The sequence below is a fragment of the Oryza sativa genome, chromosome 8 (assembly GCF_034140825.1).
Source record: "Oryza sativa Japonica Group chromosome 8, ASM3414082v1".
Taxonomy (NCBI): domain Eukaryota; kingdom Viridiplantae; phylum Streptophyta; class Magnoliopsida; order Poales; family Poaceae; genus Oryza; species Oryza sativa.
The window spans coordinates 27,011,184-27,027,842 of record NC_089042.1 but is presented as its reverse complement, the minus strand read 5'-3'; the positions used below and the strand labels follow the sequence as shown (position 1 = coordinate 27,027,842).

Here is a 16,659-nt window from a genome sequence, read left to right as displayed (position 1 = left end):
AGTAGAGTAGAGTAGCTTTGTTTGTTTCATAATAGGAGAATATATATATGTGTGTGGATATGGTAGATAGGTTGCCGGCGTCATAATCACTGTCGCATTAGTGGCTGCCCACTGCTAATCTCTCTCCATCTCTTAGTGACTAACAGTGATGAGAGACAGAGACTGGAATCTATCAGCATCATCCAGTAGTATTTTGCATCAGCTTTTCTCTGCATGCCATGCCACTCTTGTTTGTTTGTTTCGGTTTCCTTTTTGTAAGTGGAGATCTCAGCACGCACTTACTTGCCCAGTGAGGCAGTGGCCCTGTAATTTCACGATCTAATAATGCTCTATCTCATCATCTATCCAGTGCCTGTTCCTATCATTAGGAAATAATAAAAATGCATGTAGGAGTAATATTTTCCATAGTTGACTTAAATTTTCGATGGTTTTAGATTAACTTGACTAGGTTAATTAGAGAAGTACCATTATGCTGTAACTCAGTGGTGGAGCTGTGAGTGTATGACTTCATAAAACGAGTTTTATAAATGTAGGTGCTCACAAATATTAACAATTTACGGATGTGTTTTATAATAAGATGTTAGTGATGGTAAGTGTGTTATATGACACATTTTTATGGACGTGTGAGTATGATAGCGTGTATAATGGTATATGTACCCATACATATTCCGTGTAATAAAAAATAAATTTAATCAAAATTTTGTCTGCTTTTTTAGTTTAAGAAAAAAGACTACAACTAACTCGTACTCCCTCCGTTTCACAATGTAAGTCATTCTAGTATATATGTCTAGATTCATTAACATCAATATGAGTGTGAGAAATACTAGAATAACTTACATTGTGAAACGGATGAAGTAATATGTTATTGGTGAAAACAATGGCTATGCATACTCTGGCTAACCCTAGATGAAAATATATGTTTTTTCTTAAAAGAAAAGCACATCATGTAATTTTCTTATTTTTTATATTTTAGTTAAACTTGTAATTCCGTAGTTCGTACTACATTATCTATAATAATTAGCCGTAGTTTTTTTTTTTAAAAAAAGACCACAATAATTTTTATTTATTTTTTAAAATCAAAATGTACATGTTTCTCTCTCTCCTCCAAGAGAAGAAAAAAGAAAAAAAAAACAAAGAGTAGCGAGAGAAAAGCGCAACGTTATTTTCCATTCCGCTCGTCGCTCCCACTCCTCTCCTCTCTTCTCGCCGAGCCATCCGACCTATTCCCCCCCCTTCTCCCCCACGCGCGAATCGCCCAATTCCGGCGACGACGCCACCGCCATCTCTCGCTCTCTCTCTCTCTCTCTCTCTCTCTTGCGCGCTCGCGCGGACGCTCCACCAACCAACCAACCAACCAACCCACCCCCACCCGCGGTTGCTGGAGGAGGAGGAGGTGGCGGCGGCCGCGGAGGAGGAGGAGGTCAGGCAGCGACGAGGAGGAAGAGGAGGGGGAGGTGGAGGTGGGGGTGGTGGTGGAGATAGGGTTGGAGGCGGTTGCGGCATTGAAGGTGGAGGAGGAGGAGGAGGTGGTGGTGGTCAGCAGCGGCAGCCATGCTTTTCGCCAAGCTCGATGACTCGCCCATGCTCCGCACGCAGGTGAGCCTCCTCCGCCTCCGGGATCTCGGTTGTTCAACGGGGGGTTCATTGGGTGGGGCTCTGGGTTGGAATGTGGTGGCGCGAGGTGGGAGTGCGCCTATCCCGTGGGGACGGGTTACCGGGTTGCCTCTCTCAAGCGTGGGGCAGTTTCGCTTCAATGCTTTGCAATGGCTTCTCGATTCGGTCTCGCTGCATATGCTCTTCTTCGGAAGAGAGCCAAAAAACTTTTGTGCTGATTACATTGTTGCGAATGGGTGGGGGAATGGCTTTGCTCTTGATTTTTGTTTTTTTTTATCGGAAAGGATTTTTGCGCCTGATTTTAGCGCAGTGTTTGGAATTCATGGTTGATTTGGCGCTTCTTTTTTCTTTTTATTTTTTTTGATGATCCAAATGTGTTTGATCAGCTACTTTCTTTTTGTAACCGAAGGCGAATGCTCCTCATTGGTGAATGGTGATAGGTCTGGATTGTCGTATCTCACTGGTTTTATTATTATGCCTATCTGCATTATCGTGTGTTACTCACTACCTTTTGAACTTGCGTCGCTGTGTTTGTTTCCCCCTGTGCCGTCTATGCCAGCCTGAAAATTTTTGCTAGCTAGCCACATACTGCTCCTATAACTGAATGCTTGTTTCCAAGCAATTGGGACAATGAACTGTTTCTCATCATGTAAACGGATTAAGAAGTATCCATAAAGCTCTTGAATTTTTTATTGATTATAGAATGGGAGATTTCCTCATTAAAGAGATGCAATTGTTTGGGTATAATCCATTTCAACACATATTTGTAGCACAAACTTCTTTTATGTGACATTTTTTTTCCATGTTGGATTTGCTTCATTCATGAACAATGTATGCATTTTTTTGGCATTCTGAAAAGCAGATACAGTCACTGGAAGAAAGTGCTGAAATTCTCAGGGAGAGATGTTTGAAGTTTCATAAAGGTTGCCGCAAGTATACGTAAGTGATCATCTACATCTAATTGATTTGTATTTCTTCACAATACCTGACACATGATATGGTTGAACTGCTTCAGTCAAAAAAAAAAAGAGAGGTTGAACTGCCATTCATTGCATTACACGCTTATATTTAAACCCATATTTACTCGTAGTTTTCTGCCAACTTGCTGCTATCCAGGACACATTAATTTACATATCCCTTTTTTCAGGGAAGGATTAGGAGAAGCTTATGATGGAGATATTGCATTTGCAAGCTCACTCGAAACATTTGGGGGAGGCCACAATGACCCTATAAGTGTTGCTTTTGGTGGTTAGTCATGTTATTCTCCTGCATATCTTTTATCTGATGTTTTCGGTGATATTTGTTTTGTTTAAATTTTTCATATGAGTATGCAAGGTGTTTTCTTTATGTATTTCATGTGTGTTTAGTTAATTTTACAAAGAAAAAGGGTATTATCTAACTAAGCTATATAGATTAAAGCCAACAACAGTTGAGTAAAGAGTTTATCCATCTACTGTATTAAAAGTTTACTTTTCATCCCTTAATTACTGTTTTCATTTTACTAGAACTGTCTTGTCTTTAGTATGGTCATTTCCTCTAATATGCATACTGAACATTTCTCCTCTCCAGGACCTGTTATGACCAAATTTACAATTGCCTTGAGAGAACTAGGCACATACAAGGAAGTCCTCCGCTCCCAGGTAGTGGCACTTCTCATCATATTTTCTTATATATGTGCTGTTACAGGATTTCAGTCAAATTCTTATGCTTTCTTTTCATGCGGGTGCTTATCAAATTTGCTTCTTTGATGGAGTGCTGATGAAATTCTAACTCTTCTGTCTTTTTCTCCAACACTTGAGATGTTTTCATCTATGAACAACACAAACCTACATGTTTATGAATTTTAGATGAAGTGATGGACACTATTTTGTGATCCCAACCTTCACTTCAGCCATTTCATTCTAGGAACACGCGGCCTATGTTTTCTTACCTTGCTGTCATCTGTGTTAATGTCTATTTGCTGGCAGGTTGAGCACATGCTAAATGACAGATTGCTGAATTTTGTGGACATTGATTTGCATGATGTTAAGGTACCAGTATAATTTCATGTGAAAACAGAATTTTGAAATTCATGGTGAGATTAATTAAATGGCATGCCTTTCTGCTTCATACATTTACTCAGGATGCACGGAAGCGTTTCGACAAGGCTAGCCTCTTGTATGACCAGGTATGTTATTCGATTTTTTCTATTGCCAAAAAAGATAACTAATTTTCAGGTCACACTTTATTATGATAAATTCGTGGTTCCTCTGTATTTGTAATTGGTCTCTCTCTCTCTCTCTCTCTCTCTCTGCTTCTTGCAATCAAAGTGACAAAGGGGTTCATTTCGTTTTGTTTTGTGATATGTCAAATTTCAATGAGCTAATGGTTTCTTCCTCTCAGCTAATTTTACTTCCTTGTTATTTTCTTTGTTCAATCTACTGCCATACAGTGTGTGCTGCTTATTTAATGTTATGGAGGAGAGACTATTATTGATTAGCCAGCTGGCTGATTTGATCGCAGGTTCGTGATAAGTACCTGTCACTGAAGAAAGGCACACGAGCTGACATAACAACTGCCATTGAAGATGTAAAATCTTTTCCCTTTCTTACAAAACCCTTTTTAAGTTAAGGCAACTTCCCCCAAACTGACTTACACTTGGCCTTACCCAGGAACTTCACAACGCTAGATCTTCATTTGAGCAAGCCCGTTTCAACCTGGTATGTGAAACAGTTGATCAGACTTTGTTCTTGTATTTTCTTACTGTGTGCCTTTTTTCTTATCATATCATCATTTGCCATACCTGCACTATTTTTTAGGTCACTTCAATTTCCCATATTGAGGCAAAGAAGAGATTTGAATTTTTGGAGGCTGTTAGTTCAACTATGGATTCTCATCTTCGATATTTTAAACAAGTACCAGATTGCATATTTTTCCTCTTTCTGCTACTATGTTATGCAAAGAGTGAGACTTATCTTATCTGTTGCTATATTCATTCAGGGATACGACCTATTGCATCAGATGGAGCCATATATTAATCAGGTAACTCGACCACGCTCGCTTATTAGTTTCCTAGTCTTCTAGTATACAAATAGTTTTACATTGTAGCTACAAGATCATGAAATGCAAATATTAGTGCCCCAGATTTCTGCCCTCAATTCATCTCATTGAGATTGGATTTATTCTGTAGCTGATCAATATTTCAATTATCAAGAAGGTTTGACATTGTCATCCTGGAAAAGTTCAGTTGTTTAGTGCTTTATGCACCTTTTGGTAGCTTTTTCAGCCTAATATTGTTTTTTTTTCTCCTGGAGATAAATACATTCAGATGATCTAATTACTGGATTTTAATTGGTTCTGTCCTTGGTTGACAATTGCCCTTGAGTGGAGAATAGCAGTTTTTTAATCTTTTTGTAGAAACCGCTGCATCAATGATCATATTGATCTTTTTAAGACACAGCGAAGCTGCTTACTTTTTAATGCTGCACGCACAAACTTCTTATGTTATGAAGTGGACAAGAATTTTTTCTTTAGCTGTTCTTTGGTCCTCCTGCAGGTTCTTGCTTATGCACAACAATCAAGAGAAAGGGCAAACAAGGAGCAAGCCTCTCTTGTAGAGAGAATGCATGAATACAAAAAGCAGATAGATCGGGAAATTCGTTTATCAAATGGTTTGACTGATGCCCATAATGGTGATGGAATTCAAACGATTGCTAGAAGTTCACATAAAATGATTGAGGCAGTGATGCAGTCGGCCTCAAAAGGCAAGGTACCACTTCCTGGTTCACTAGGAATTAAAGCTTCATGCAGACATTCTAGTACTGTCATTCCTGAAACAAAGTATATGTTCAGGTCCAGACCATTCGTCAAGGTTACCTCTCGAAAAGATCTTCAAACTTGAGAGCTGATTGGAAAAGAAGGTTTTTTGTCCTTGATAGTCGAGGAATGCTGTACTACTATCGCAAGCAAATTAATAGGACACCTGTAGGTCCCCCTTGCACTAGTGAAATACTCATGCAGCTGCAGGATTCTGTCCAAGATGTACAATATACTTAAGTTCCTGTCCTTTATTCTTTGTTTCACTTTTGGTCTTCCAGGGTGGTTGTTCCAGTCACCCAAGAAGCATTGGCAACCCCACTGAACATGGTTCTGGGTTGCTGAGCAGACTATTCTCATCTCATTACCATGGCATTATACATGATGAGAAATCTGTTGCACGGCATACTGTAAATTTGCTGACATCAACCATTAAAGTGGATGCAGAACAATCAGATCTGAGGTTCTGCTTCAGAATAATTTCACCCACAAAGGTCTACACACTACAGGTATGAGTACAATATTGAAGATGATATTGTCTTCATGTCGAATATAATTCGATATTTCCTATTTAAGTGACACCATCTATTTTTTGAGCAGGCAGAGAGTGCAATAGATCAAATGGATTGGATTGAAAAGATTACTGGTGTCATTGCATCTTTGCTTAGCTCACAATCCCCAGAACAGGTCACTATTCGATGACCCAGATTTTATTGTTTATGTATTTGACATGTTGAATTTTCGTTTACCAAAATGTGATGGTCTGTACTTCTGTTTCAGTGTTTTCTGCTAAGCCCTAAGAGCTGTGGCCATGATGGCAGTGCCAGTGAAAGTAGCTCCTTTACTAGCCAGGATCTGGAACCTTCCATGTATGATGACTTAACATTGGAAAAGAACACTGGAAATGGGCAACATGATGTCAGAGGCACACATTATCACAAGACTAACATGAAACCTGAAAAACCAATTGATTTGCTTAGGAAAGTTGATGGCAATATCATTTGTGTTGATTGTGGTTCTATGGAACCTGATTGGGCATCATTAAACCTTGGTGCACTTCTGTGCATAGAGTGCTCTGGGGTACACAGAAATCTCGGAGTGCATATATCAAAGGTAATTAAGATAATTTTAACTGTACATTCTCCTGTCTCCTTGTGTGAAATTCCATGCAGATCACTTTCTACGTCTGCATTTGTAATATTTGAGTCTAGAACATCATAGCTTTTTGTGTATTACATGGCATGCTTGGGGACTATGTTACATGGGGCAAAACAATGATTGTCCTTTTGGCCAATATGCTACCTGGGGCAAAAAATGATGATTATTCTTTGGCCAATAAGAGGGTTAAAACAACAAAAGACTCAAAATTGTAACAGCAAATTAGTCCAAAACAAAGAACTAAAAGCTCTTAGAAACGCAAAGCATTTTGTGAGTTGTATTTTTGCGGACATATTCCCAAGGACTGCTATAGGAGCATTTTTTTCCCTTACTGAAAATACATATATTGCTTGCATCATTCTTTCTGTTTTCTTAAACAGCTTTCTGGTGGTCTTTAGATGAAACTCGGCCTCATGGTACAATTATTGTTGTTGCAGATTATAGGAATAATTTCTTATGGTTGACATCAATTTGTATATGCATATCACCAATTAGATTCTAACAGTGCCTATATATTTCATTGAATATTCAAATGTCGTTGTGCATTTTGGTTTAGTCATTTTAGTATCATTAACTATTTTATAGAACTTAAGTGTACATTATATTGGCAGGTAAGATCTCTGACGCTTGATGTCAGAGTGTGGGAACCATCTGTAATCAATCTCTTTCAATCATTAGGCAACAAGTTTGTCAATGATGTTTGGGAAGAAGTTTTACCTTCGTCAAAAAATGGTGAATCTGATGACAAGTTGCGGTAATATTACAATTGTTGTAAATTACTTTACATGTTTTTACTGCCTTATCTATTTCTTTCCAGTTAATCAGCACTACATTGTTCCGCAGCGCTCATGGATTAGATACGGCATGGCACTTCACTGTCAGCAAGCCTAAACACTCAGATCCTTTCTCTGCCAAAGAGAAGTTTATCCATGCCAAGGTACTTACTACCTTTTTGCAATTGAGTTTCATGATCAGTAAAAGTAATGTGAGAACCAAATGGTCTTTATGGATGTTCATTGCAAGAATGATTGGATAAACATGATTCATGATAGTTAACTTCTCAGGAGTAAAGGCACTTCCTTGTCTAACCATGACTCTCTTTCCATAATGATTAGCAGTGATCTAGAAGAATTTCATAATAAGTCCTCTCTTGATTCAACACCTCACATATATTTGAGAGATGGCTTTGCAACAGTATATACAACTTCAGTGCTTATGTTTTCTTTACTTATTCATCCCCAAAATTTTCCCACTCCCTGCCAGTCCACTACATAGGATGGTATGATGGTAGGAAAAGTGAATGCCAACCACATGAATAACATACACTAAACCATAGTTACTCTTGGAATTGGAAAATATTTTAGTTGTTTTATACAAGCAGTGTACTCACAATTACAGAGGACATTATGTCTTTTCTAGAATCACAAAGTGGCTTCCTTCGCATGAAAATTATCAAGCAAGGAACTCCCTGCTGACAGTGCCTCTGCACATAATCACATATCATGCGAATACATTGGCCTTCTATGGTCTTTGTATGTGTGCTTGTGTGAGCCTCACTCCATGATCTTGTGAATGGCTGCAAACCTAACCAAGAGAAAACAAAGGATGTTGGTTGAGGTTAACTTAGGCTGATGTAGAGGCAACATACTCATATGCAGCTTTGGTTCTTTATTACCCATGGGTTGGACTTATTATTAATTTGACAGGTAGTTTTACTTCATTTGCTTGCCCTAAAAACTCTTTTATCTTGTTCATGGACTTATTTTCTGCCACATATCATATATGTGACCTAAGTTGTCGTCTGATGCTATGATACATATTGGCAAACAATCACAATGAAAAGGGGAAAACTGTAATCCTGAAAACTGTAGCATTGCATATAAATCAATACCATTTTGGTTACATCACATGTTTGATAGTGCACTTGTAGTTTAACAAAATAAGAATAAGTTTTTAGTCACTGTGATAGTCAGTTGACTATCATGGACCTTATGTTCAAGTTCCCAAGAGATTATTGAAAATTACAACTCATGAGCCAGACAATCTATAATGCTTTGTCAATAGGTTTATTATTTATTATTGTCCTACTTGTAAGTTGAGCTTAGGTGCTCCTTCAATTGCATAAAATATACTGAGTTTTTTATGTTTTAAAAATTCCAGTATGCTGACAAGGAATTTGTACGAAAGTATAGCATGGATGAGATTCAGCTAGCTCAGCAGATGTGGGATAATGTAACTGCAAATGACAAGAGAGCTGTATACAGTCTCATCGTGCAATCCCGCGCCAATGTAAATTTAGTTTATGGAGAGATGTCCTATAGTTCACGTTCGACTACTGGAAGATCATCTCAGCAAGAGCACTCTTCCTCACCATCTGATGGAAGCCCTGTATTTTTCGATTGCCATTCACATGAAAAAGTTTCTCCTAGAGAGCCCCTTTCTCCTGCCAGCACAAGTTCACGTGTAGATGATGGGGAAGAAAGATGCGAAGGTTTCTCGTTGCTTCATCTTGCATGTCATGTTGCAGATGTTGGAATGGTTGAATTACTTTTGCAGTACGGAGCTAATGTAAATGCAATTGATTCAAGAGGCCGGACACCCCTTCATCAGTGTATATTGAAAGGAAGACACATACATGCTAAGCTTCTACTCTCCAGGTATTTCAGTACTTACATCTTCAGCATTTATCTTGCAATATGCCCCCTAATCCAAAGACTAGTCCACTGCAAAAGATCAACTACATAAAGGTGGTCTCACTTTTCTTCGCTCCGCAAAATTTATGCAGGGGGGCTAATCCACAAGTTGCGGACCAAGATGGCAGGACGGCATTACAGTGTGCCATCGACGGTGGAACAAGCGACGACGAGATTCTTGTGTTGTTAGAAGATTATACTAGATAAAATCTGGTGGGGAAAAAGCCCTCACTTCAGTAGCATTTCTTCTGTGACACAGACCACGCCCGTTGTGAAGTCAAGAGTAACCCGGCTCCAGGCTTCTCCCAGCTTGTGTTGCTCAATGACCCAAGTTTGTGGCGTGAAGTAGCCTATGGGTTCTTCTGAAGCTTCAGCAACATGATGTGCCTGCTCCTTTTCTTCTCCTATATATATACCATTTCGTTGCCGGATTCTCTTAGCGTAGGCTATTCTTATTTATATTCATCTTGCAAACGGCTTGGTTTTTGTTTGCAGATGATTCATGCATAGTATGTAAGTTTGTATATCCATCATATCGAGTTGCTTCTTTCTCTGTTTTTTTGTATCATCTCAGAACCTGAAGTAGGTCCACTAGTTTCCATGAAGGATGGTTGGATGTACATACCGAGATGTGCCATTGTGATTTATTATGGAATGTGAAATATCACCTTTTTGAAAAGGGGGGCAATTTCGTTCTTGCCTCTACTTTGATGTCCAATATAGATTTTGCCACTATTTTTAGGGTTTTCGTTTTTGTCCTTGTTTTGTTTTTTAAACGAAGAAAAAATTTGCCCCTACTTTGGATGGACATATTAACGGTGTTAAATCTTTGGAGAGAAAACATTCATAACCTTACTCATGTTGCACACTTCTCCTATTTTTGTTCATCGACTGAGAATTTGCCCACATTTAGCACATGAATGTTACAATTTTGATATACTTTTACAAATATGATAATTTTGAATATGAAACGGATGAAGTAGCTGTTATGGTGGATACTGTGGCATGCAATTCTATGCATCTGTGACTTGCTCTCAGGCATCGCATTTTGATTTCATCTATATCCAACCTAATCAGCTTTGTTGTGCACAAACCTTGTCATGAGCATCATACCTCTAAACCAAAGACTGGTGATTTGTTTAGAAATGTGTATATAAGGAATGCAGTTTCTTTATTTCCATCTAAATTATTGCAACTGGAAATCGAAGAAGGCAAAGTGGTTGTAGTGGTCGAAATATGTACATAAGATTTTGGTATTCTCTTTTTTCTGTACTGAAGCTTGGTTTTAAAGCTACAGTATCCCAGAGAAGTAGGTTTTTGTTTCGTCTTAAGAATATCATCTAGATCTAAAAAAAAAGAGATACCTGTAAAATAGATAGATTGTCTATCTGTAGTGAAATGACCCATAAGAGAAAAAAAAATTGAAACAGAGGAATCCAACTATCTAAGAACAATATTTTTTATCAACAAGCTGACTTTCTATCATTGCCCATATTCATATGTATGTTAATGAATCTAGACATATATGTGTGCCTATATTCATTAACATCTATATAAATGTGGGCAATACTAGAAAGTTTTATAACCTTAAACAGAGGAAGTAACCAATAACGATAGGTCGCCAAAATAACAGAACTATGTCTGCCTAGATAATACGGCTAATTAAAACCCCAATTGTTCAAATTTTTGCTCCATTCTCCATACATCACAACTGTGTTTAAACCAGCAACCAGCTATATTACATCATACTTCATCCGTTTCACAATGTAAGACTTTCTAGCATTGCCCATATTTATATAGATGTTTATGAATTAGGCATATACATATGTGTATAGATTCATTAACTTTTAAATGAATATGAGCAATGCAAAAAAGTCTTACAATCTAAAAACGGAGGGAGTAATAAGGAAATTTCTTCAATGGTGAAACACCTCAATCATTACCAGTTTGATTGACCTCCCTCCGCCGCCTCAACCAAGAATTGCATGTGTCTCAGCTTTTCCTTCTTGATACTGTAAGAACACACTAAGTCATTCCAGATCTCAGAGACAGCTGTCTTATAGATCTTATCCTTGTATTTATCTGCATCTTTCTCTATCTTTAATAGCTCATCTGATGAAAACATCTGAAAGGAAAAAATATACAAATTAAACTTCAATCCAGCCTACAGGTATATATGAAACATGTCTTAACAGTAGAAGTATTATTGTTCACCTCAGGGGGGTGCTCAATTTCTTCTCCAGGGCGAGTTATCTTCTTCAGAGCAGTTACTAGTTTCATAGTATCCCATTCGGAACTGTTCAACCCAGATATTTTCAGAAGGTGATAATCTGACATGTGAAGGCCCTTGGAATGCCTCTTTTCAAGAAAGTCACAATGATATAAGTAGCAAGCTGTTTCCACTATATCATTGTTGATCTGGATGAACACAAAAGGGCACACATTACTTTTTAAGACCAAATGCCCTGCCCTTTTATTGAAAAGATAACATATTTGCAGAGAACAAGATAAACACATCCCTATATATGCCACAGTGGGATACATCATTCTTTCCTTAAATTTAAAGAATAACCTCAAAAACTCTAATGAATAGGCAATACAGATTAATAGCTAAATGAGTTTCTAGAAGAACTGCGGAGTGGAGAGTCTTTTGTTAAGCAAAAAGAACTGATCAACAATAAGGGTTTCAATCCAAAATTGAATCAGTACATGACACTAGCTATGACAGATATGTACAGGTAAAGACATGCTGTGAACAAAAATTCACCATCACTGGCTTAACATCAAATTTATAACGGTGCAGGATCATTTATAATCCTTTACTCACTGGGAGGCGCTCCTCCTTGGTCAGCACCTTTTGTTCTTCAGGCACTAAAATGTGCATGAGATTCTTGATCCCCCACATCACCTCCATCACAATCATTATGCAGGCATGTTACTCCCTGCAAGTGCAAAGACCAGTGAAAAATGTAATCGATGTTATTCACGTACTCATGTAGTTAATTGATTACCTTCAGCTCCTGATCTGCTTCGATTATTTCTTTGTATTCTTGGCTTCCAACCATTAGCTTCTCCCCACGACGGCACCAAATCTTCAGCATATCTCTCAGTTCTTCACCAAGACCAGTAGTACAATTAATAGCAGCAGACTTGTCCTCAAACTTTTGAAATTGTTTCAGCCAGAGCTGAAAAAGCACAAAAAGATGACCACTATGAGAGATTTAGAGATAGATAGATAGAGTTCAACCAACATGCAAAATGTCTCAATTCTCAACTGTGGCAGGAGAGAACAAATCCAGTCTTTAATTTTATCAAGATCGAGTAGTCTTTCAGCAGACCTCGGAATTGGTCCATATGTTACAATAAAAAATGGTTTCTAGCTAGTTTTGGAAAAGCAGCCAGTGTACCGTCTTAAGGATCACATCCCTCTAGCAGCGACAGGTTGTTACAGTAGGAAATTGCATTAGGTGTTGATACATAGTGCATTGCTAGGAAATCAATTTTAATTTTTTAAAAAACTAGCAGCATCACACTAGCTAGAGTCACGTCTTATGCTAACTAATTTATCATAATTATTGAGCACTTGTTGACATAACAAAGTTTAACAACCCCAAGTAATCATGTCGACGATTCTCTCAACGCATGAAAAAAATTTAAACAAGAAAAACCAAATTAGAGATCTACAGAGAGAGATATACTAACATATTTTTTTGCTATATAGTCCATGACGAAGTTGGCCCAAATGTGCTGCATGAGTAGAAGCAAGAAACCAGTAAGGCTGGCAGGAAACTTAATTAGAAATATTTAAAACGCAGACGCACAATATATTACCTCGATTGCATTCTCTTCTTCGAAGATGTAGCTATTGAAGGAAAATATTGCGAATCCGGAGGGCGTCTCGAAAAGCAACCAAACTAACCACGGCATCCCCCTAAGATTTCTGCCAAGCAATCATCAAAATATAAAGATGATGGACGCGACTTTGGCAAGGGATTTCCTTAATTTGTTCTTAATTTCATTTCTAGCTAGCGAGATAAGATTGTTCTCACCTAGCGACGTAGACGTCGTCGTCGTCGGCGGCCTCCTGACGCTGCTGCTTTCGTCGCCCCATCGCGATGCAGCGCGGAGTGGCTGATGATCGAAACCCTAGCTCGATCAGGCACCAGTTTAGTTTTGTAGTGGTATTGACACAATGGGCCGAGTAACGGACCAGGGAAGGTAGGCATTTTAAACTTGCTTTCATTACTCTCCGTTTCGATCATAGTAAAAACGACTTATAATCTGAAACAGAGAGAGTAATAACACTGTAATTTTAATATATACATGTACCAAGTTTGCTTAATTAAAATATGCTATAAACATGGTAATAGTATGTCATAACATTACAAATAAATCAAATGAACAATTTCGTTCATAAGTTGTCTTAATAACTACTTTTCACAAAATTCGAATATATTGATTTGACCTATATGGTTGACTTGCGGTCAAGACGTAGCTAGGTGACTCGAGGCCTACATACCACTCTGAGCCAGGTCAACCCTATCTAGCTAGGTAGCTATACCAGCACACAGGTCCTGATCAGGGTTGAAGAGGCCTTAAAACACAATGCAGCTAAATTAAGCAAGCTGTGTTCCCCAATCCACAACCACACAAGCTAGCAGGCACACTGAGAAATTAAAGTAAATTCTGTATATACTCCCTCCGTTTCAAAATATTTAACACCGTTGACTTTTTAGCACATGTTTGACCGTTTGTCTTATTCAAAAAATTTTGTGAAATATGTAAAACTACATGTGTACGTGAAAGTATATTTAACAATGAATCAAATGATATGAAAAAAATAAATAATTATTTAAATTTTTTTAAATAAGACGAATGGTCAAACACGTACTAAAAAGTCAACGGTGTCAAACATTTTGAAACGGAGGGAGTATATAGTAAGGAAGGAGTATTAATTTATTCAGCACACACTACTAAATTTATACATCATCATCACACTTGTAGCTTTCACCCAACTTGCATGGACTTAACGCGCGAAACTCAAAGCGTGGGGGAGGGCCGGGTAGCTAGCTTAGCTATAGATGGAATGGCGTTGTTGTCGTTGAGGTGTTCGTTCCATGGATGTACGTACGTCCCCCGATCGATGGATCGATCTATCGACGCGGCGTCGATCGAGCCAGCCCGTGTGGACTATTACTAGTATAACGTGTTTTTTTTTTGGTTTGGTTTTGCCCTAATCAAAATGTTTGAATTTGAGAACGTGCACCTTAATAATTACTACACCTGAGCTTCTTGCTAATCAGTCATGCATGCACGGGACTTATATATATACGCCAACCCAACGATCAGCTGAGCTTCATCGAGTTCCAAAAATTAAAGAAGAAAAAGAAAAGCACTGAAGATTTTGTTTCCAGCTGCTTATACTTTAGAGATCAGCGCGCGGTTTTGTTTGGAGATCGATCTCAAGATTTTTTATCGAACCAAACAGCTAGCGCAAGATTATCTGAAGTTTTCGAAAGAATCTGAATAAGAAGAATATTGGCTGTTTCGATCGACGAGCTGAAGTTTTCGAAAGAATTCAGCTGCAGAGTAGCTAGCTAGCCATGGGAAGCGGCCACTCCCACCCGTCTCACCCCAACCACCGCCTCAGGCGCGAGAAGTGCTCGACCCAGGGGGCGATGTGCGGGCTCTGCCATCGCCGCATCAAGCTCGGCGAGATGGCCTACCGCTGCGCCGCCGCCGAGTGCCCGGCCTTCTTCCTCCACGACGCCTGCTTCCGCCGCTGACCGAACACGATCAGGCACTTCTCCTGCCACCGCCTGGACCTCACCGCCCGCGCCGACGGCGGCGGTGTCGTCCCCGCGGGCAGCAGCTGCGACGTGTGCGCGAGGAGCCTCGACGGCTACTCCCACGTGTACGTATGCCGTCGGAGCAGGCACCGCGGCTGCGCCGCCGCCGGCCGACGGCCGCCGCCGCAAGTGCCTCAACGTTCGACACAGGGGCGGCGGCGAAACGGCGTGGTCGTACCGGTGCAGCGCGTGCCCGGACGTCGAGCTCTGCCTCCAGTGCGCCATGGGCCGCGACGGCGACGGCAACGGCGACGACACGACGTGCTTGTGCGGCGGCGCCGACGCCGGTCAAGGCGCAGTCTGCGCCGGGATCGTCGCGGGGAAGTTCATCAAGGGACTCATGTGGGGAATGGGATGCGGATGCGGTACTCCAATCTGACTCAGCTCTATCGATCGTCCGAGCAAACACATTCTGCGTTTTCGTTTCTTTTTTCTTTTGAACTTTGAGTTTGCTGCTTTTATGCCTTGAGTTGTTCATTTTCGTTCTGTTATTAGTTGTGCATGGGTGCGTGGATCGTGCGTACGTGTTCATGTGTTGTGATTAAGGCCATGGTATTCATGCATTCTTTTCTTTGTATTGCATCAAGAAATTAAAACCCGAAAAGCAGCGGCGCTAGCAAAGGCCGCTGCACCAAAGCATCTACGTTCATGAGTTTGTTAGACTAAGCCTGTCACATTTAGCTGGTTAGTTCTTCATTTGTTTGTGTATCCGTGGCAGGTCATTGGATTCTGTCACGAGTTAGTTTCTCAGAGTGCATGCCCGAACTGATCAAGTGCTCTCCACTTGCACACTTACTTTCTCCTGACTCTCAACAGAAACATTAGTAGAAGGTTTATCATGTAACATAACTGATTCATGGAAGACAATATTTCTACTAACCACAACCTTTTTAGTTTCAGGACACCATAACTTATAGCCTTTCACACCAGACGGATAACTAAGAAAAATGCACTTAATAGCTCTAGGCTCCAATTTACCATTATCAACATGAGTATAAGTAGTATAACCAAATACTCTTAAATCTGAATAATTTGCTGGGGAACCAGACCATACCTCAATTGGAGTCTTCTTATCAATGGCATAACTGGGTGACCAATTGATAAGATAACAAGCAATGGAAATGGCTTCCGCCCAAAACTGTTTGGGCAAACCTGCATTAGACAACATACAACGGACCTTTGATATAATTGTCCTATTCATACGCTCAGCTACGCCGTTTTGTTGAGGTTTGTGAGGAACGGTGGAGTGACGCACAATGCCTTCAGACTTACAATTTGATTTAAATATCTTAGAACAGAACTCCATCCCATTGTCAGTACGAAGGCCAAACTTTCCGCGAATAATCATCAACGATAGTCATCATGTAACGAGCACCTCTAAAGGATGTCTTACGAGCAGGCCCCCATAAATTAGAATGCACATAATCAAGAATACCTTCAGTAGTATGTGTAGATGTGTCGAACTTCACCCTCTTATGCTTGCCAAAGATGTAATGCTCAAAAAATTTGAGCTTCCCGATGCTTTGTCCATCTAGCAATCCTCGCTTGCT

At 39.6% G+C, this 16,659-nt stretch overlaps 2 protein-coding genes across 2 annotated transcripts; one reads left to right on the top strand and one right to left on the bottom strand.

Moving 5' to 3' along the window:
* Positions 1–1,177: 1,177 nt before the first annotated feature.
* LOC4346168 (ADP-ribosylation factor GTPase-activating protein AGD3) lies at positions 1,178–9,978 on the top strand. The gene is made up of 19 exons (XM_015792786.3): positions 1,178–1,596; positions 2,477–2,553; positions 2,762–2,862; positions 3,184–3,254; positions 3,582–3,644; positions 3,737–3,781; positions 4,117–4,182; positions 4,266–4,313; positions 4,413–4,508; positions 4,594–4,635; positions 5,150–5,362; positions 5,446–5,577; positions 5,691–5,918; positions 6,010–6,096; positions 6,190–6,522; positions 7,179–7,321; positions 7,411–7,504; positions 8,728–9,224; positions 9,353–9,978. The coding sequence occupies exons 1-19, from the start codon at positions 1,552–1,554 to the stop codon at positions 9,465–9,467; spliced, it is 2,496 nt and encodes an 831-aa protein (XP_015648272.1). The 5' UTR covers positions 1,178–1,551; the 3' UTR covers positions 9,468–9,978.
* Positions 9,979–10,887: 909 nt separating this feature from the next.
* On the bottom strand, positions 10,888–13,384 carry LOC107276288 (probable nucleolar protein 5-2). The gene is made up of 7 exons (XM_066303809.1): positions 13,310–13,384; positions 13,092–13,200; positions 12,963–13,007; positions 12,272–12,445; positions 12,028–12,202; positions 11,475–11,678; positions 10,888–11,385 (listed from the first exon to the last, which is right to left on the bottom strand). Exons 1-5 carry the CDS (start codon positions 13,369–13,371, stop codon positions 12,125–12,127), a joined length of 468 nt encoding a protein of 155 aa, XP_066159906.1. The 5' UTR covers positions 13,372–13,384; the 3' UTR covers positions 10,888–11,385; positions 11,475–11,678; positions 12,028–12,124.
* Between the last annotated feature and the right edge of the window lie 3,275 nt (positions 13,385–16,659).

Bases quoted from the DNA above. Each gene is read 5' to 3' on its own strand.
- LOC4346168 (XM_015792786.3), top strand. From the start codon at position 1,552: ATGCTTTTCGCCAAGCTCGATGACTCGCCCATGCTCCGCACGCAG. The intron at 2,863-3,183 runs GTTAGTCATGTT...TCTCCTCTCCAG, and splicing joins TATAAGTGTTGCTTTTGGTG to GACCTGTTATGACCAAATTT. The intron at 5,919-6,009 runs GTATGAGTACAA...TTTTTTGAGCAG, and splicing joins CAAAGGTCTACACACTACAG to GCAGAGAGTGCAATAGATCA.
- LOC107276288 (XM_066303809.1), bottom strand. From the start codon at position 13,371: ATGGGGCGACGAAAGCAGCAGCGTCAGGAGGCCGCCGACGACGACGAC. The intron at 13,008-13,091 runs GTAATATATTGT...CTACTCATGCAG, and splicing joins AAGAAGAGAATGCAATCGAG to CACATTTGGGCCAACTTCGT. The intron at 12,446-12,962 runs GTTAGTATATCT...GTGCTTTTTCAG, and splicing joins ACTATATAGCAAAAAAATAT to CTCTGGCTGAAACAATTTCA.